The sequence below is a fragment of the Ranitomeya imitator genome, chromosome 4 (assembly GCF_032444005.1).
Source record: "Ranitomeya imitator isolate aRanImi1 chromosome 4, aRanImi1.pri, whole genome shotgun sequence".
Classification (NCBI taxonomy): Eukaryota; Metazoa; Chordata; class Amphibia; order Anura; family Dendrobatidae; genus Ranitomeya; species Ranitomeya imitator.
In genome coordinates, this window is record NC_091285.1 from 503995990 (window position 1) to 504017668 (window position 21679).

Here is a 21679-nt window from a genome sequence, read left to right on the forward strand (position 1 = left end):
TTACAATATCTGGTATGTGGGTGAAAGGCTACAATATCAAGGAGAAATGCGCGCGTGATTACTTCTATAAAAGGAAATGTCAAGTTTGCTGTGCAGAAGCAGATTTCATCTGGGAGACAAAATGGATCCTTTGGTTCAGTCTGGTCTCCACAGTGTGTATGTGTATGTGTATATATATATATATATATATATATATATATATATATATATATATATATATATATATTATGTATGCTCTACTCCTTATACAGTTTGGCTATATCGCAGACACCTAAACAATATGATGTCATGATGCACTGATTCCAGGATTAGATCCATACAATCAGCATATTTGATATAATGATATAATGACATCATAAGACAACAAATATAATGTACAGACATATTAAATGATTGAAACTAAACAATCGTGTGGCTCTCTTTAGATTCTTCAGTCTTCCTTCCAGGATCCAGATTCTCTACCTGGTAAGAATAAAAATATGAGGGGAATTATCAGTATAAAACCTGTAGAAAGCGTCATAAATATATTGTACTTTATGCCAGATAAACAAGTCCCCTTTTCTCTCCATTTTTAAGTTTTGATGTAAACACTTAAAATGGTATAATACATTTGTTTAAAAAAAAAAAGTTGCAAATGCAGTTAACCCCTTCATGACCCAGCCTATTTTGACCTTAAAGACCTTGCCGTTTTTTGCAATTCTGACCAGTGTTCCTTTATGAGGTAATAACTCAGGAACGCTTCAATGGATCCTAGCGGTTCTGAGATTGTTTTTTCGTGACATATTGGGCTTCATGTTAGTGGTAAATTTAGGTCAATAAATTCTGTGTTTAATTGTGATAAAAACGGAAATTTGGCGAAAATTTTGAAAATTTCGCAATTTTCACATTTTGAAATTTTATTCTGTTAAACCAGAGAGTTATGTGACACAAAATAGTTAACAAACAACATTTCCCACACGTCTACTTTACATCAGCACAATTTTGGAAACAAAATTTTTTTTTGCTAGGAAGTTATAAGGGTTAAAATTTGACCAGCGATTTCTCATTTTTACAACGAAATTTACAAAACCATTTTTTTTAGGGACCACCTCACATTTGAAGTCAGTTTGAGGGGTCTATATGGCTGAAAATACCCAAAAGTGACACCATTCTAAAAACTGCACCCCTCAAGGTGCACAAAACCACATTCAAGAAGTTTATTAACCCTTCAGGTGCTTCACAGCAGCAGAAGCAACATGGAAGGAAAAAATTAACATTTAACTTTTTAGTCACAAAAATGATTTTTCAGCAACAATTTTTTTATTTTCCCAATGGTAAAAGGAGAAACTGAACAACGAAAGTTGTTGTCCAATTTGTCCTGAGTACGCTGATACCTCATATGTGGGGGTAAACCACTGTTTGGGCGCACGGCAGGGCTTGGAAGGGAAGGAGCGCAATTTGACTTTTTGAATGAAAAATTGGCTGCTCTCTTTAGCGGACACCATGTCACGTTTGGAGAGCCCCCGTGTGCCTAAAAATTGGAGCTCCCCCACAAGTGACCCCATTTTGGAAACTAGACGCCCCAAGGAACTTATCTAGATGCATAGTGAGCCCTTTAAACCCCCAGGTGCTTCACAAATTGATCTGTAAAATGAAAAAGTACTTTTTTTTCACAAAAAATTTCTTTTCGCTTCAATTTTTTTATTTTCACATGGGCAACAGGATAAAATGGATCCTAAAATTTGTTGAGCAATTTCTCCCGAGTACGCCAATACCTCATATGTGGGGGTAAACCACTGTTTGGGCACACGGCAGGGCTCGGAAGGGAAGGCGCGCCTTTTGACTTTTTGAATGGAAAATTAGCTCCAATTGTTAGCGGACACCATGTCGCATTTGGAGAGCCCCTGTGTGCCTATGCATTGAAGCTCCCCCACAAGTGACCCCATTTTGGAAACTAGACCCCCCAAGTAACTTATCTAGATGCATACTGAGTACTTTAAACCCCCAGGTGCTTCACAGAAGTTTATAATGCAGAGCCATGAAAATAAAAAATAATTTTTCTTTTCTCAAAAATGATTTTTTAGCCTGGAATTTCCTATTTTGCCAATGGTAATAGGAGAAATTGGACCACAAATGTTGTTGTCCAGTTTGTCCTGAGTACGCAGATACCCCATATGTGGGGGTAAACCACTGTTTGGGCGCACGGCAGGGCTCAGAAGGGAAGGCACGCCATTTGGCTATTTAAATGGAAAATTAGCTCCAATCATTAGCGGACACCATGTCGCGTTTGGAGAGCCCCTATGTGCCTAAACATTGGAGATCCCCCACAAATGACCCCATTTTGGATACTAGACCCCCAAAGGAACTAATCTAGATGTGTGGTGAGCACTTTGAACCCTCAAGTGCTTCACAGAAGTTTATAACGCAGAGCCATGAAAATAAAATAAAAAATTTATTTTCTCAAAAATGATTTTTTAGCCTGCAATTTTTTATTTTCCCAAGGGTAACAGGAGAAATTTGACCCCAAAAGTTGTTGTCCAGTTTCTCCTGAGTACGCTGATACCCCATATGTGGGGGTAAACCACTGTTTAGGCACATGCTGGGGCTCGGAAGTGAAGTAGTGACGTTTTGAAATGCAGACTTTGATGGAATGCTCTGCAGGCGTCACGTTGCGTTTGCAGAGCCCCTGATGTGGCTAAACAGTAGAAACCCCCCACAAGTGACCCCATTTTGGAAACTAGACCCCGAAAGGAACTTATCTAGATGTGAGGTGAGCACTTTGAACCCCCAAGTGCTTCACAGAAGTTCATAACACAGAGCAGTGAAAATAATAAATACGTTTTATTTCCTCAAAAATAATTTTTTAGCCCAGAATTTTTTAATTTTCCCAAGGGTAACAGGAGAAATTTGACCCCAATATTTGTTGTCCAGTTTCTCCTGAGTACGGTGATACCCCACATGTGGGGGTAAACTACTATTTGGGCACTTGCCGGGGCTCGGAAGTGAAGTAGTGACGTTTTGAAATACAGACTTTGATGGAATGCTCTACGGGCGTCACGTTGCGTTTGCAGAGCCCCTGATGTGACTAAACAGTAGAAACCCCCCACAAGTCACCCCATTTCGGAAACTAGACCCCGAAATGAAATTATCTAGATATGTGGTGAGCACTTTCAACCCCCAAGTGCTTCACAGAAGTTTATAACGCAGAGCCGTGAAAATAATAAATACGTTTTCTCTCCTCAAAAATAATTTTTTAGCCCAGAATTTTTTATTTTCCCAAGGGTTACAGGAGAAATTGGACCACAAAAGTTGTTGTCCAGTTTCTCCTGAGTACGCCGATACCCCTTGTGTGGGGGTAAACCACTGTTTGGGCACACGTCGGGGCTCAGAAGGGAAGTAGTGACTTTTGAAATGCAGACTTTGATGGAATGGTCTGCTGGCGTCACGTTGCGTTTGCAGAGCCCCTGGTGTGCCTAAACAGTAGAAACCCCCCACAAGTGACCCCATTTTGGAAACTAGACCCCCAAAGGAACTTATCTGGATATGTGGTGAGCACTTTCAACCCCCAAGTGCTTTACAGAAGCTTATAACGCAGAGCCGTGAAAATAATAAATACGTTTTCTTTCCTCAAAAATAATTTTTTAGCCCAGAATTTTTTATTTTCCCAAGGGTTACAGGAGAAATTGGACCCCAAAAGTTGTTGTCCAGTTTCTCCTGAGTACGCCGATACCCCATGTGTGGGGGTAAACCACTGTTTGGGTGCACGTCGGGGCTCAGAAGGGAAGTAGTGACTTTTGAAATGCAGACTTTGATGGAATTGTCTGCGGACGTCACGTTGCGTTTGCAGAGCCCCTGGTGTGCCTAAACAGTAGAAACCCCCCACAAGTGACCCCATTTTGGAAACTAGACCCCCCAAGGAACTTATCTAGATATGTGCTGAGCACTTTGAACCCCCAAGTGCTTCACAGACGTTTACAACGCAGAGCCGTGAAAATAAAAAATCATTTTTCTTTCCTCAAAAATTATGTTTTAGCAAGCAATTTTTTATTTTCTCAAGGGTAACAGGAGAAATTGGACCCCAGTAATTGTTGCGCAGTTTGTCCTGAGTATGCTGGTACCCTATATGTGGGGGTAAACCACTGTTTGGGCACACGTCGGGGCTCGGAAGTGAGGGAGCACCATTTGACTTTTTGAATACAAGATTGGCTGGAATCAATGGTGGCGCCATGTTGCGTTTGGAGACCCCCTGATGTGTCTAAACAGTGGAAACCCCTCAATTCTAACTCCAACACACCCCTAAACCTTATCCCAACTGTAGCCGTAACCCTAATCACAACCCTAACCCCAACACACCCCTAACCACAACCCTAATTCCAACCCAACCCTAACCCTAAGGCTATGTGCCAACGTTGCGGATTCGTATGAGATTTTTCAGCACCATTTTTGAAAAATGCGCAGGTAAAAGGCACTGCGTTTTACCTGCGGATTTACCGCGGATTGCCAGTGTTTTTTGTGCGGATTTCACCTGTGGATTCCTATTGAGGAACAGGTGTAAAACGCTGCGGAATCCGCACAAAGAATTGACATGCTGCGGAAAATACAACACAGCGTTTCCGCGCGGTATTTTCCGCACCATGGGCACAGCGGATTTGGTTTTCCATATGTTTACATGGTACTGTAAACCTGATGGAACACTGCTGCGGATCCGCAGCGGCCAATCCGCAGCCAAATCCGCACCGTGTGCACATAGTCTAATTCTAAAGGTATGTGCACACGCTGCGGAAAATGCTGCGGATCCGCAGCAGTTTCCCATGAGTTTACAATTCAATGTAAACCTATGGGAAACAAAAATCGCTGTACACATGCTGCAGAAAAACAGCACGGAAACGCAGCGGTTTACATTCTGCAGCATGTCTCTTCTTTCTGCGGATTCCGCAGCGGTTTTACAACTGCTCCAATAGAAAATCGCAGTTGTAAAACTGCAGTGAAATGCGCAGAAAAACCGCGGTAAATCCACAGCGGTTTAGCACTGCGGATTTATCAAATCCTCTGCGGAAAAATCCGCAGAGGACCAGAATACGTGTGCACATCCCTACCCCTAACCCTACCCCTAACCCTAGCCCTAACCCTACCCCTAACCCTACCCCTAACCCTACCCCTACCCCTAACCCTACCCCTAGTTCTAACTCCAACCTTAGTGAAAAAAAAAAAATTCTTTATTTTTTTTATTGTCCCTACCTATGGGTGACAAAGGGGGGGGGGGGGTCATTTACTATTTTTTTATTTTGATCACTGAGATAGGTTATATCTCAGTGATCAAAATTCACTCTGGAACGAATAAGATGGCGGCGCCCAGGAAAGAAGACGGACACCGGCAGGCTCGGTAAGTATAAGGGGGGGGGGAGATCAGAGCACGGGGGGGGGCGTCGGAGCACGGAGGGGAGGCGTCGGAGCACGGGGTGGGGGGCGTCGGAGCACGGATGAGGATCGGTGTGCGTGCGGGTGGATTGGAGCACGGGGTGGGGGATCGCTGTGCAGGGGGGGTGATCGGAGCACGGGGGGGGATCGCTGTGCGGGGGGGTGATCGGAGTGCGGGGGGGTTGACTGGAGCACGGGGGGAGCGGACAGGAGGACGGGGGAGCGGAGCACAGGACTGAGGGGAGCGCTGCACAGATCGGGGGGCTGGGGGGGCGATCGGTGGGGTGGGGTGGGGGCACATTAGTATTTCCAGCCATGGCCGATGATATTGCAGCATCGGCCATGGCTGGATTGTAATATTTCACCAGTTTTTTAGGTGAAATATTACAAATCGCTCTGATTGGCAGTTTCACTTTCAACAGCCAATCAGAGCGATCGTAGCCACGCGGGGGTGAAGCCACCCCCCCTGGGCTAAACTACCACTCCCCCTGTCCCTGCAGATCGGGTGAAATGGGAGTTAACCCTTTCACCCGATCTGCAGTGACGCGATCTTTCTGTGACACAGCATATGCGTCACAGGTCGGATTGGCACCGACTTTCATGACGCATACGCTGTATCACAGGTCGGGAAGGGGTTAAATATAAGTAAAATAAATAAAATAAAATAGAAAATTAAAATGGTAAAATAAAACGAAAGAAAGTAAAGTAAACAAATATATTTTCCCCCAATGTATGTACACCAACCTCTGTCCCATGTGGGGGAATAATAGTACATTTTTTGCCCCAATAATCTTAAATTAAAGTGACAGAACCACCACCAAAAATCTGTGCCAGCCACTGATACAACTTCAAGTGTCACTGACCATAGTAGCGACAATGGTGTCTCCATCCAAGGTGCCATCTTTGTGCTGACCTCTCTAATGTCCCCATGTTTGCTGCATAGAACTCTGTGTCCAACATGCCGCTGTGTGACCTCACATAGAACCTTCATCACCCAAGTCTAGAGATTCTACCAGCAAGGACTGAAGAAATCTAGAACCTTACAGCCACAATCTGTAGACTTGGAGGGTCTATGTTGGCGCTAAGTTCACTAACTTAAATCCCTGAAAGGTTTCTTATTTACCTGTATCCTCAATCCAGAGGATTGAAATGAGTCTGTGTCCTCAATCCTGAATCCTCCGCTCTCCTCATCTTCATCTTCTGGAATAAGATTCTGCCCCCAGAACACCCGTTTGTATAGACCCACAGTCATTGTGACATCATGCTGTGAGGTAACAATGACCTCCTGTATTGGATGATGTCACCTGTATTTGATGATGTCACATATGACTATGAGTGAAATCTCCACAGGTATTAATTAATATTAACAACAAATAGTAATAATATGGCACATCACATTGGTTACCATCAAGGCAGGAGTAGCCGGGCAATTAAGGAAAAGTTCCCAAAAGTAAAAAGCATTTACTGCATCTGAAAAAAAATAAAGGACTTGATAATAATTTAAATCAAACGTAATTAAATTCTAGGCCATATGACAACACTTCCCCCTTTTTACAGCATTAAGGTACCTTCACACTAAACGATATCGCTAGCGATCCGTGACGTTGCAGCGTCCTCGCTAGCGATATCGTTCAGTTTGACACGCAGCAGCGATCAGAATCCTGCTGTGATGTCGTTGGTCGGGGCTAGAAGGCCAGAACTTTATTTGGTCGCTGGCTCTCCCGCTGACATCGCTGAATCGACATGTGTGACACCGATTCAGCGATGTCTTCACTGGTAACCAGGGTAAACATCGGGTTACTAAGCGCAGGGCCGCGCTTAGTAACCCGATGTTTACCCTGGTTACCATCCTAAAAGTAAAACAAACGCTTCATACTTACCTTCCGCTGTCTGTCCTCGGCGCTGTGCTTTCCTGCACTCACTGTGAGCACAGCGGCCGGAAAGCAGAGTGGTGACGTCACCGCTCTGCTTTCCGGCCGCTGTGCTCAAAGCCAGTACAGAGAAGCAGAGCGCCGGGGACAGACAGCCGAAGATAAGTATGAAGCGTTTTTTTTTTTTACTTTTAGGATGGTAACCAGGGTAAACATCGGGTTACAAAGCGCGGCCCTGCGCTTAGTAACCTGATGTTTACCCTGGTTACCGGCATCGTTGGTCACTGGAGAGCTGTCTGTGTGACAGCTCTCCAGCGACCAAACAGCGACGCTGCAGCGATCCGGATCGTTGTCTGGATCGCTGCAGCGTCGTTTAGTGTGAAGGTACCTTTACACTGTTCCCATAGGAAGACCTCATTTTCAAAACTAGTAACAAAACTTTAGCAATTGCCCATAGCAACCAGTCTGATTCCACCTTTAGTATATCTGTTATTATTATTTATTTATATAGCGCCATTGCTTCCATGGTAATGTACATGAGGAGGGGTTACATACAAGTTACAGATATCACTTACAGTAAGCAAACTAACAATGCCAGACTGATACAGAGGGGCGAGGACCCTGCCCTTTCTGGCTTACATTCTACAGGGTGGAGGGGAAACACCTTAAGGCTATGTGCACACGTTGTGGATTAGGCTTAGGAATTTCTGGTGCGGATTCTGCCTCTCCTGGCAGAAAATTCACCTGCGGATTTGTCGCGTTTTTTGTGCGTTTTTTACCCCTGCGGTTTTCTATAATGGAATGGGTACAAAAACGCTGCAGATTCACAAAAAAGAAGTTACATGCTACTTCTTGGATGGTACAACGATAACAGTAGCCTGAAGAATTTGAAAGGCTACTTTAGAATACTTCTAGTAAGAGACCAGTATTTTGAAGTGGGCTACCAGCATGCTCGGGCCCCCCTTTTTGCTCTTAATCACCGGGCCCCATACTGTAGTAAGAGCAGTAATGCCCTGATGGCGGCCCTGTGTATGAAAAAAAAGTTCTGATTTTGTGGCCAATAGCAACCAATCACAGTGTTGCTTTTCTTATAGTGATCGTCAAAAGAAAGCTGTGTTGTGATTAGTTGCTACAGGCAACAAAGACATTTTTACCAAATATTGCCAATACCAGAGATGATTTGTGGATATTCTGTGGGGTTGAGTGTAAGGGGGGCTTAAAGGGGTTGTCCAGGTTTGTGTCTGCAGAATTGTGAATTCTCACAGTGCGCGCTGTCAGGATTCTCCGGCAACAGCTAGACCAGATGTTCTTTGTCCTGGTAAGTCGCCTCACCTTTCCTCATCAGACCAGACCCTGAAGCTCATAGCTTGGCTATGTTCATCTTCCCTGTAAAAAAACAGAATACCCCCCCACAGAACACTACCCCCCACAGAACACTACCCCTTAAAAATATATATATATAAATAAAAGTTCAATTCACCCCCCTTTTGCCCCATTCAAAATAAAAGAAAAAAATCAAACATACACATATTTGGTATCACCGCATTCAGAATCGCCCTATCTATTAATATAAAAGAATTAACCTGCTTGGTAAATGGCGTAACAAGAAAAAAAATGCAACAACGGGAGATCAAAAGATTGTATCAAAATGGTATCAATAAAAACGTTGGCTCGATGCGCAAAAAATAAGCCTTTACCCAGCCCCAAATCATAAAAAATGGAGACTCTACAGGTCTCGGAATATGGAACCATTTTTTATTACATTTTGTTTCACCATTTACGGTAAATAAAAAAAGAACCTAGACATGTTTGGGGTCTATGAACTCATAATGACCTGGATAATTATAATGGCTGGTCAGTTTTAGCATTTAGTGAACTTGGTAAAAAAAAAAAAACTGTGGAATTGCAATTTTTTTTACATTTCACCGCACTTGGAATTTTTTCCTGATTTCCAGTACACAATATGTTAAAAACAATTGTCATTCAAAAGTACAACTTGTCCTGCAAAAAACAAGCCCTCGCATGACCATTTTGACCAAAATATAAAACAGTTATGGTTCTGGGAAGAAGGGGAGCAAAAAAACAAAAGTGCAAAAAACAAAAATAACTCCTGTCTTTAAGGGGTTAACTAAAGTTGCTAATGCACCTCCCAGTAAAGAAGCACAAATAGGTACGTTAACACGCCGACATCCTGGGGGGGAGTAAAGGTGACCCATATAGAGGCGCTGGTGCTGCTGTAACACTACCCCCCCCTTTTATGCCCCTCTTCTTCAAGCCTTCAAGGAATTTCTGTAAAAGTGGAGCATAAATATTTTCTTTGGGCTCCCATGACCTCTCTTCAGGTCCACATCACTTCCAATCGAGAAAATTTTTTTCCTCTCACCCTCTTCAAAACTATGATATGCTTTACTTCAAAGACATCACCGGAGCAGGTGTGACACCAGAATCCTTGAAGAAGGAACTCCATATGACTGACTTCATTAGGGACACATAGAAGGAAATGGGATTCTGAAGAAGGCCGGCAGCTTCAACTTATAGGATACAACATTAATTTGCCAAGGGACCGATGAGGCGAGGACCTAAGGTGTAGGATGGAATCTTAAGACGGATGTACTTAGAAAATAACCACACCTTATATCCTGGACAATAACAAGGTGAATCCAAGCTTCTCTTGTCCGCTTGCCTCTTCATATGCTCAGACGACCTCTCTAGAGTGGTTTATTGTCCTCCCATATCTTCGAGAAATCCTTTGTAAGATTTTCGGCTGCTGGTATGCCATAAGCGAACGACATCAGAAGGGGTATTCATGGCTGTTGCCTAAAAACAATGAAGATTGGAGAACTTGCAGATGAATCACTTATTTGGTTGTTATAGAAGAACTCTGCCCATGTTAAGAGCTTGACTCAATCGTCATGATGTGTGTTTGTGAAGTGCCACAGAAAGCTGGCCAGAGTCTGGTTGATTCTCTCTTTCAGGCTTTTGTATTGTGGGTGGTATGCAGATGAAAAATACAGGACAACGTTCAGAAGTTTACACAAAGCTCACCAGAATCTGGATGTGAAACGGACACCTCGATCGGACATGATGTGTCGAGGGAAGACGGAAGATGTGCTGGATGAATTTCTCTGCAAGTTCCGGAGCGAACGGAAGACCTGGTAACTGAGTGAAATGTGCTAGTGATCCATCACTCCCCGCCAGTAGTCAGTATTCAGTCATAGAGGCCGGGGCAGCGCCAATTTACTCACTGGTCTGGGAATACAGATCTTCCACTAGTATGTTGTCAGTCAATGCTACAGCGGCTGCTTTGAGAACACAGAGCAGTGAGTGAATCGGCACCGCCCCTATGACTGGATACCGAATGCTGGCAAGGAGAATAAAGATCATTTCGGCAGGCACCGAACAGCATAATACCTATGTTAACCACATATCTGCAGGCTAAAAGTGTTATTTCTGATGACAGTTTCCCTTTAATACTAAATCTGTCAATACACAAGAGAAGTCTGTTGAAATTCTTTATTGTGACCATTTTGGCCTACCATTGCTTTGAAATTTAATTTGATCTGTCAGATTTTTTTCTTTCCGAACACTTGACCCTTTTTTTGCAAGCTAATTCTATAATACACTTTACTTGTAAACTACCTTTCTGTCAAAAATTGAAAAAATTTAAATAAGAACAGAAAGTACAACTTGTCCTGCAAAAATTCTTGTATTCTTTGAGAAATAACCATTACGGAGCAACGTTTGTAGAACACTGCATTGTGCTATTCTATTATTTCCCAAGAAAATGTATGAATAAAATGACAGCTGGGTATTACCAATCTTCTGACTAGGGGGTTAACCTGCACAGTCTTCCAAAATTGAGTGTTTGAGCACTATCAGAATGTGTAGCGGAATCCTAACACCCAGTTGTCTATTTATTCATACATATCCAGCAAGAAGAAGAAAAAAATGCTCCAGGATGTATATTTTCTGAGGAATAACGGTCCACTAAAATAGAAATGTCAGGAGAGGTAAGAGGTAGTGTCTTTGTGCTGCAATATCCCATCAGTGTTTCTGTCTCCCTTCCAGTTTTTTTCCTGTCGGGTAGAGACGTACATTTAAATAAAAATGTTCTTTAATCTGAAAAAGAATTCTTTAAAAGTTTAAGGCATATTTGCCCCAATGTCTGATACTTGCGTGTTGTTGAGTGCCTAATAGAGTATCATGCGCTGTATTCCCTACTGTGACACATGGCACTACTGTATTACTAGGGTTTTAAATGGAAAAGTAGCAGAAATCTTTCGTAAATGGGAGACCTCGTCAGGAGATATAACAGAGGACTTTTATGAATGTGTTTCTGCTTCCTGTTAATTTTGCCAGAATCTGCGGTAATTCATTGTGATTGCCGTTACTACTAAGGGCCCCAAAGAAAGGCCTGGCTGCTGCAGCTTCAGCAGGTATACAAGGTTACACATAAAACATGATGTATCAGGATCATTAATGACTAAGTTACTACATTACATTTGGTATCTCACAGAGGTCTTGAAAGGCACATTTGGAGTTCGGAAACTAGATAAATAAATTCAACTATCTTATCTTTCTTCATAACAAGTGGCCTTCTCTGAATGGCCGCGTTTTGTCCGTCTTTATAAATGTACTATTATATAACTTGGATGATTTTGTCTTTGCTACTTTTTTTTGTCAATTATATCCTATCACCATGGGGAAAATTCTTTTCAGAAAAAGGATAAGATGTGTAATACACTCAGATACTTAGTTTCCTTGCTCGCTTGGATGTTTTGCTATAAAAATGTAGAGTCACATTGCACTTGAACTTTTCATTTTACATGTGTTTGTGACTGACATTTTGAATAAAAATTGTACATTAAAAAATGTGATTATCTTCCATAAAGATTCTGTATATGCTTTTGTGTTTCAGAGAATGAAACTCTGTGCGTCTTTTCACCATCATCGGAGTTTCCCAAAGGGCTATTCACAGAACAGGAGAGAAGAGATGGCGGAATCATCATTCATTTCCTAGTCATTATATACATGTTTCTAGCTGTTGCAATTGTCTGTGATGAGTATTTCATCCCTTCCCTTGAACTCATCAGTGAACGTAAGTGATGGATAGTGGTGAACATTTTAGCATTTACTTCTATACCAGGAAAGATCTTTAAACAAATTATTAAACAGCATGTATGTATGTACCTGGATAAGAATAGAGTAATTAACCACAGCCAGCATGGGTTTGTAGAAAACAAGTCATGCCAGACTAATCTAATTTCCTTCTGTGATGGAATCACTGACTGGGTGGATCAGGTATGTATGGTATATCTCGATTTCAGCAAAGCATTTGATAAAGTATCTCATACAATCTGTCATGATCCAGTTCTGAGATTATGCTCAGCTCTCTTGTCTCTGGACTGGTCATGTGGGAGTTAATCCTCTCTGCCTCACCCTGGAGCCAGCTGAACTATTTAAGTCCATTTGGCCAGTGTCAGCTATAGTTCATGCTGCACGGTTTGAGCTCCTGACCTGATCCCTGTTATTGTTCCTGTTTGCCTCTGACTGCCTTCACCCGTTTATGACTTGTTCTGGCCTGTACCCCGACTCTGTCTCCGTCTCACGTTTTGGTTACCACGTTCCCGGTAGGTTCTGACGTCTTGCTTGTCCCCGACGATTCTCTGCTCGCCCCTTCTGTACCGCGCTGCTATCTCCGTGTATGACCTTGGCTTGTTTCATGTCCCTTTCATTACCTGTGACACCTGTGTTGTTGCTCAGTGTTGCTGCGCTGTGTGTGCAACCTCCTTTCCTTAGCCAGCACCCCCTGGTGGAGGTTACTCTATACTGCACTGCAGCAGCACATCACACAATCATTATTGAAAAAACGGCCAAATATAGGATTGACAAGGCTACGGGTGGATTAATAACTGGCTCTGTGATGGTACTCAAAGAGTGGTAATAAGTGGTTGCACATCCAATTGGAAGAGTGTTTCAAGTGGGCTACCACAAGGCTCTGCCCTGGCTCCAGTATTGTATAGTATAACGTTTTTATAAATGATCTAGATAAGGGAACTGAAGGCAAACTAATCGAATTTGCAGATGATGCAAATCTAGGAGGGATAGCTAACATTAGAAAAGACCGAGAAAGAACTCAGAATGATCTAGATAAGATTGAACAATGGGCATCGGCTAATATGATGGTATTTAACCGGGAGAAATGCAAGATTCTACATCTGGGCAAGAAAAACTAAAATTACGTCTACAGAATAGGAGGAAAAAGAACTAAGCAACAGCACGTATGAAAAAGACTGGGGTATACTAACAGATCACCGACTTCACATGAGTCAACAGTGTGATGCAGCAGCAAACACAGTTCTAGGATGTAATAAGAAAAGCGCAGAGTCTAGGTGACTTGAAGTACTTATCCCCCTCTACTCCTCCTTGGTCAGGCAGCATCTGGAATACTGTGTCCAGTTCTGGGCACCACATTTTAAAAAAGACATTGAACAACTGACGTTCAGAGAAGAGCTACCAGGATCATGAGCGGACTGCAAAGTACTGTATGTCCCATGAGGAATGGTTAAAGGATCTGGCAATGTTTAGCTTGAAAAAAAAAGAAGGTTGAGATGAGACAATAGCTGTCCACAAATATCTGAGGGGATGTCGCAGTGTAGAGGGATCATCCTTATTCTCATTTGTTCATGGAAACACGAGAAGCAATGGAATGAAACTGAAAGGGAGAAGATACGGTGTGTATATATACACTGTGCAGAATTTTTAGGCAAGTTGTATTTTAGAGGATTATTTTTATCATTGATCAATAACTATGTTCTCAATCAACCCAAAAGACTCATAAATATCAAAGCTTAATATTTTTGGAAGTTGGAGTGTTTTTTTTTTTTTTTAGATTTGGCTATCTTAGGAGGATATCTGTTTTTGCAGGTAACTATTACTGTACTATTATCTAGGCAACTTAATACAAACCAAATATATTCCCATCTCATTTGTTTATTTTCACCAGGTAAACCAATATAACTGCACAAAATTTAGAAATAAACATTTCTTACATTCAAAAACAAAACCCCAAAATATTAGTGACTAATATAGCCACCTTTCTTTATGATGACACTCAACAGCCTTCCATCCATAGATTTTGTCAGTTGTTTGATCTGTTTACGATCAACATTGCGTGCAGCAGCCACCACAGCCTCCCAGACCCTGTGCCGAGAGGTGGACTATTTTCCCTCCCTGTAGATCTCACATTTTGTGAGGGACCACAGGTTCTCTATGGGGTTCAGATAAGGTGAACAAGGGGGCCATGTCATTATTTTTTCTTCTTTGAGACCTTTACTGGCCAGCCACACTGTGGAGTAGTTGGAGGCACGTGATGGAGCATTGTCCTGCGTGAAAATCATGTTTTTCTTGAACGATACCCACTTCTTCCTGTACCACTGCTTGAAGAAGTTGTCTTCCAGAAACTGGCAGTAGGTCTGGGAGTTGAGCTTCACTCCATCCTCAACCCGAAAAGGTCCCACAAGTTCATCTTTGGTGATACCAGCCCATACCAGTACCCCACCTCCACCTTGCTGGCATCTGAGTCGGAGTGGAGCTCTCTGACCTTTACTGATCCAGCCTCTGGCCCATCAAGAGTCACTCTCATTTCATCAGTCCATAAAACCTTTGAAAAGTCAGTCTTGAGATATTTCTTGGCTCAGTCTTGATGTTTTATCTTATGTTTCTTGTTCAAAGGTGGTCGTTGTTCAGCCTTCCTTACCTTGGCCATGTCCCTGCGTATCGCACACCTTGTGCTTTTTGTTACTCCAGTAACATTGCAGCTCTGAAATATGGCAAAAATGGTGGCAAATGGCAGCTTCACGCTTGATTTTCCTCAATTCATGGGCAGTTATTTTGCGCCTTTTTTGCCCAACAAACTTCTTGCGACCCTGTTGGCTATTGGCCATAAAACGCTTGATTGTTCGGTGATCACGCTTTAAAAGTTTGGCAGTTTCAAGACTGCTGCATCCCTCTGCAAGATATCTCACAATTTTGGAATTTTCAGAGCCCATCAAATCTCTCTTCTGACCCATTTTGCCAAAGGAAAGGAAGTTGCCTAAGCACACCTTTTATATAGGGTTTTGATGTCATTAGACAACACCCCTCCTCATTAGAGATGCACATCACCTGATTTACTTAATTGATAGTTGGCTCTTAAGTCTGAACAGCTCGGGGTAGGGCAACATGTATAAAAAGTATCATGTGATCAAAATACAACTTGTCTAATACAGTAATTCTGCACACAGTGTATATGTATATATATGTATGTATGTGTATGTATAGCCAATTATACTGACTTTTTGACATTAAGGATGTAATCAAGCATTCTAGTAGCTGTAAATCATCCAGCTGCGGCGAAGAAAACTAAATCTCCGAGCACTAAAAAATACTCGGAGGACACCCGAGCGTGCTCGGGAAATCTCGAGTAAAGAGTATATTCGCTCATCACTAGTGTTGAGTTCTCCTTCAATGGAAGTTTTCAGAGACTGGTCAGACATCTGCCTGAGATGGTTAAAGGGAGTCTGTCACCCCCAGAATCGTATATGAGCTGCGGCCACCAGCATCAGGGTCTTATCTACAGCATTACAGAAGCCCCCGATGTAACCTGAAAGATGAGAAATAAAGGTTATATTATACTCACCCATGGGCGGTCCGGGTCCGATGGGCGTCGCGGTCCGGTCCAGCGCCTCCTGTCTTCATACGATGACATCCTCTTGTCTTCTTGCCATGGCTCCTGCGCAGGCGTACTTTGTCTACCCTTTTGAGGGCAGAGCAAAGTTCTGCAGTGCGCAGGCGCCGGGAAAGGTCAGAGAGGCCTGAATTTCTCCTGAATACGCCGATTTCCCATATGTGGGGGTAAACCACTGTTTGGGCACACGGCAGAGCTTGGAAGAGAAGGCGTGCCGTTTGACTTTTTTCAATGCAGAATTAGTTGGAATTGAGAGCGGAGGCCATGTCGCGTTTGGAGAGCCCCTAATGTGCCTCAACAGTGGAAACCTCCCATAAGTAACACCATTTTGGAAACTAGACCCCTTAAGGAACTTATCTAGATGTGTAGTGAGCACTTTGAACCCTCAAATGCTTCACAGAAGTTTATAACGTAGAGCCGTGAAAATAAAAAATATTTTTTTTTCCACAAAAATGATCTTTTCGCCCCCAAATTTTTATTTACACAAGGGTAACAGGAGAAATTAGACCCCAAAAGTTGTTGTGCAATTTTTCCTGAGTACACTGATGCCCCATATGTGGGGGTAAACCATTGTTTGGGCACATGGCAGAGCTCGGAAGGGATGGAGCGCCATTTGACTTTTTCAATGCAGAATTGGCTGGAATTGAGATTGGACGCCATGTCGCGTTTGGAGAGCTCCTGATGTGCCTAAACAGTGGAAACTCCCACAAGTAACCGCATTTTGGAAACTAGACCCCCAAGGAGCTTATCTAGATGTGTGGTGAGAACTTTGAACGCCCAAGTGCTTCACAGAAGGTTATAATGCAGAGCCGTGAAAATAAAAAATAATTTTTTTCCACAACAATCATTTTTTTTGGCCCCAATTTTTTATTTTCCCAAGGGTAACAGGAGAAACTGGACCGCAATATGTTGTTGTCCAACTTGTCCTGAGTACGCTGATGCCCCACATGTGGCGGTAAACCACTGTTTAGGTGCACGGCAGAGTGCTCAAAAGGGAGGGAGCACCATTTGACTTTTTGAACGCAAAATTGGCTGGAATCAATGGTGGAGTCATGTCGCGTTTGGAGACCCCCTGCACCTAAACAGTGGAAACTTCCCAGTTCTAACTCCAACCCTAACCCCAACACCCCCCCCCAACCCTAACCATAATCCTAATTACAACCCTAACCCCAACCCACCGCTAACCCTAATCCCAAACCTAACCCTAATTCCAACACGCCCTAACCGTAACTTTAGCCCCAACCCTAACTTTAGCCCAACTCACTTTAGTCCAACCGTACCCCTAACTGGAAATTTTCTCAAATTTATTATTTTTCCCTAACTAAGGCTAGTTTCACATTTGCGTTTAAAAACGCAACGTTTAAAACGCAAACGCAGGTGGTGAAAAAAAGCGTGCAAATGCTGCATTTTTTTAGACGCATGCGTTTTTGCATGTGGTAAAAAAAGCGCCGTTTTGACACGCTTACATACGTTTTTTCCTGCGTTTGCGTTTTTGAAACGCATGGTGAGAAGTGTGTGACAGCTGCCAATCATTAAAATCAACTAGAAAACCCACTATAAACAGAAATAGTTAGGGTTAGGATCCCTAGGGTTAGGATCCCTAGGGTTAGGGTTAGGGTTTGGATCCCTTTATCACCTTTATGGTGCGGGGTGGCTTATCAGTGTGTATTCTTGTTTTTTTCTATTGAAACGCATGCATTTAAAAACGCAAGCAAACGCAGCAAAAAAAGCCTCTAGAAATTACTACATGTTGCATTTCCGCAACAAAACGCAAGCATAGAAACGATGCATGCATCGTCAAATGCGGCAAAACGCATGCGTTTTTCATGTTAACCCCTTCCCGACCTGTGACACAGCGTATGCGTCATGAAAGTCGGTGCCAATCCGACCTGTGACGCATATGCTGTGTCACAGAAAGATCGCGTCCCTGCAGGCCGGGTGAAAGGGTTAACTCCCATTTCACCCGATCTGCAGGGACAGGGGGAGTGGTAGTTTAGCCCAGGGGGGGTGGCTTCACCCCCTCGTGGCTACGATCGCTCTGATTGGCTGTTGAAAGTGAAACTGCCAATCAGAGCGATTTGTAATATTTCACCTAAAAAAATGGTGAAATATTACAATCCAGCCATGGCCGATGCTGCAATATCATCGGCCATGGCTGGAAATACTAATGTGCCCCCACCCCACCCCTCCGATCGCCCCCCCAGCCCCCCGATCTGTGGTCCGCTCCCCTCCGTCCTGTGCTCCGCTCCCCCGTCCTCCTGCCCGCTCCCCCCGTGCTCCAATCACACCCCCCCGTGCTCCAATCAAACCCCCCCGCACTCCGATCCCCCCCCGTGCTCCGAACCACCCCCCCTGCACACCGATCCACCCCCCCTGCACACCGATCCACCCGCCCGCACACCGATCACTCTCCCCCATGCTCCGATCCCTCCCCCCCCGTGCTCCGACGCCCCCCCGTGCCCTGATCTCCCCCGTGCCCTGATCTCCCCCCCCTGTGCCCTGATCTCCCCCCCTTATACTTACCGATCCTGGCGGGGTCCCGTCCGTCTTCTTCCCCGAGCGCCGCCATGTTCCAAAATGGCGGGCGCATGCGCAGTGCGCCCGCCGAATCTGCCGGCCGGCAGATTCGTTCCAATGTGAATTTTGATCACTGTGATATAATCTATCACAGTGGTCAAAATAAAAAAACAGTAAATGACCCCCCCCATTTGTCCCCCATAGATAGGGACAATAATAAAATAAAGAATTTTTTTTTTTTTTCACTAAGGTTGGAGTTAGAACTAGGGTTAGGGTTAGGGGTAGGGTTAGGGGTAGGGGTAGGGTTAGGGGTAGGGTTAGGGGTAGGGTTAGGGGTAGGGTTAGGGGTAGGGTTAGGGGTAGGGTTAGGGGTAGGGTTAGGGGTAGGGGTAGGGTTAGGGTTAGGGTTTCGGTATGTGCACACGTATTCTGGTCCTCTGCGGATTTTTCCGCAGCGGATTTGATAAATCCGCAGTGCTAAACCGCTGCGGATTTATGGCAGATTTACCGCGGTTTTTCTGCGCATTTCACTGCGGTTTTACAACTGCGATTTTCTATTGGAGCAGTTGTAAAACCGCTGTGGAATCCGCAGAAAGAAGTGACATGCTGCGGAATGTAAACCGCTGCGTTTCCGTGCAGTTTTTCCGCAGCATGTGTACAGCGATTTTTGTTTCCCATAGGTTTACATTGAAATGTAAACTCATGGGAAACTGCTGCGGATCCGCAGCGTTTTCCGAAGCGTGTGCACATACCTTTAGAATTAGGCTATGTGCACAAGGTGCGGATTTGGCTGCGGATCCGCAGCGGATTGGCCGCTGCGGATCCGCAGCAGTGTTCCATCAGGTTTACAGTACCATGTAAACCTATGGAAAACCAAATCCGCTGTGCCCATGGTGCGGAAAATACCGCACGGAAACGCTGCGTTGTATTTTCCGCAGCATGTCAATTCTTTGTGCGGATTCCGCAGCGTTTTACACCTATTCCTCAATAGGAATCCGCAGGTGAAATCCGCAGTAAATCCGCAGGTAAAACGCAGTGCCTTTTACCCGCGGATTTTTCAAAAATGGTGCGGAAAAATCTCACACGAATCCGCAACGTGGGTACATAGCCTTAGGGTTAGGGTTGGGTTGGAATTAGGGTTGTGGTTAGGGTTAGGGGTGTGTTGGGGTTAGGGTTGTGGTTAGGGGTGTGTTGCGGTTAGGGTTGTGGTTAGGGTTACGGCTACAGTTGGGATAAGGGTTAGGGGTGTGTTGGCGTTAGAATTGAGGGGTTTCCACTGTTTAGGCACATCAGGGGTCTCCAAACGCAACATGGCGCCACCATTGATTCCAGCCAATCTTTCATTCAAAAAGTCAAATGGTGCTCCTTCCCTTCCGAGCCCCGACGTGTGCCCAAACAGTGGTTTACCCCCACATATGGGGTATCAGTGTACTCAGGACAAACTGGGCAACAATTACTGGGGTCCAATTTCTCCTGTTACCCTTGAGAAAATAAAAAATTGCTTGCTAAAACATCATTTTTGAGGAAAGTAAAATGATTTTTTATTTTCACGGCTCTGCGTTGTAAACGTCTGTGAAGCACTTGGGGGTTCAAAGTGCTCACCACATATCTAGATAAGTTCCTTGGGGGGTCTAGTTTCCAAAATGGGGTCACTTGTGGGGGGTTTCTACTGTTTAGGCACACCAGGGGCTCTGCAAACGCAACGTGACGCCCGCAGACCATTCCATCAAAGTCTGCATTTCAAAACGTCACTACTTGACTTCCGAGCCCCGACATGTGCCCAAACAGTGGTTTACCCCCACATATGGGGTATCAGCGTACTCAGGACAAACTGGGCAACAATTACTGGGGTCCAATTTCTCCTGTTACCCTTGAGAAAATAAAAAATTGCTTGCTAAAACATCATTTTTGAGGAAAGAAAAATGATTTTTTATTTTCACGGCTCTGCGTTGTAAACGTCTGTGAAGCACTTGGGGGTTCAAAGTGCTCACCACATATCTAGATAAGTTCCTTGGGGGGTCTAGTTTCCAAAATGGGGTCACTTGTGGGGGGTTTCTACTGTTTAGGCACACCAGGGGCTCTGCAAACGCAACGTGACGCCCGCAGACCATTCCATCAAAGTCTGCATTTCAAAACGTCACTACTTGACTTCCGAGCCCCGACATGTGCCCAAACAGTGGTTTACCCCCACATATGGGGTATCAGCGTACTCAGGACAAACTGGGCAACAATTACTGGGGTCCAATTTCTCCTGTTACCCTTGAGAAAATAAAAAATTGCTTGCTAAAACATCATTTTTGAGGAAAGAAAAATGATTTTTTATTTTCACGGCTCTGCGTTGTAAACGTCTGTGAAGCACTTGGGGGTTCAAAGTGCTCACCACATATCTAGATAAGTTCCTTGGGGGGTCTAGTTTCCAAAATGGGGTCACTTGTGGGGGGTTTCTACTGTTTAGGCACACCAGGGGCTCTGCAAACGCAACGTGACGCCCGCAGACCATTCCATCAAAGTCTGCATTTCAAAAGTCACTACTTCCCTTCTGAGCCCCGACGTGTGCCCAAACAGTGGTTTACCCCCACATATGGGGTATCAGCGTACTCAGGAGAAACTGGACAACAACTTTTGGGGTCCAATTTCTCCTGTAACCCTTGGGAAAATAAAAAATTCTGGGCTAAAAAATTATTTTTGAGGAAAGAAAACGTATTTATTATTTTCACTGCTCTGTGTTATAAACTTCTGTGAAGCACTTGGGGGTTCAAAGTGCTCACCTCACATCTAGATAAGTTCCTTTCGGGGTCTAGTTTCTAAAATGGGGTCACTTGTGGGGGGTTTCTACTGTTTAGCCACATCAGGGGCTCTGCAAACGCAACGTAACGCCCGCAGAGCATTCCATCAAAGTCTGCATTTCAAAATGTCACTACTTGACTTCCGAGCCCCGACATGTGCCCAAACTGTGGTTTACCCCCACATATGGGGTATCAGCGTACTCAGGAGAAACTGTACAACAACTTTTGGGGTCAAATTTCTCCTTTTACCCTTGGGAAAATAATAAATTGCAGGCTAAAAAATCATTTTAGAGAAAATAAAATTTTTATTTTATTTTCATGGCTCTGCGTTATAAACTTCTGTGAAGCACTTGGAAGTTCAAAGTCCTCACCACACATCT

The 21679-nt window shown here is 43.9% G+C and overlaps 1 protein-coding gene across 5 annotated transcripts in view; it reads left to right on the forward strand.

Moving 5' to 3' along the window:
* SLC24A5 (solute carrier family 24 member 5) overlaps nt 1–21679 on the forward strand; it is a 164227-nt gene that overhangs the window by 57750 nt on the left and 84798 nt on the right. For 4 of the 5 annotated variants that reach the window (XM_069766017.1, XM_069766019.1, XM_069766021.1 and 1 more), the window contains exon 2: nt 12187–12366. The exons of the other annotated variant lie outside the window; for it this stretch is intronic. In XM_069766017.1, coding sequence (XP_069622118.1) covers nt 12187–12366 — 180 coding nt within the window. The remainder of the gene's footprint in view (nt 1–12186; nt 12367–21679) is intronic. 5 annotated transcript variants of the gene reach the window in all.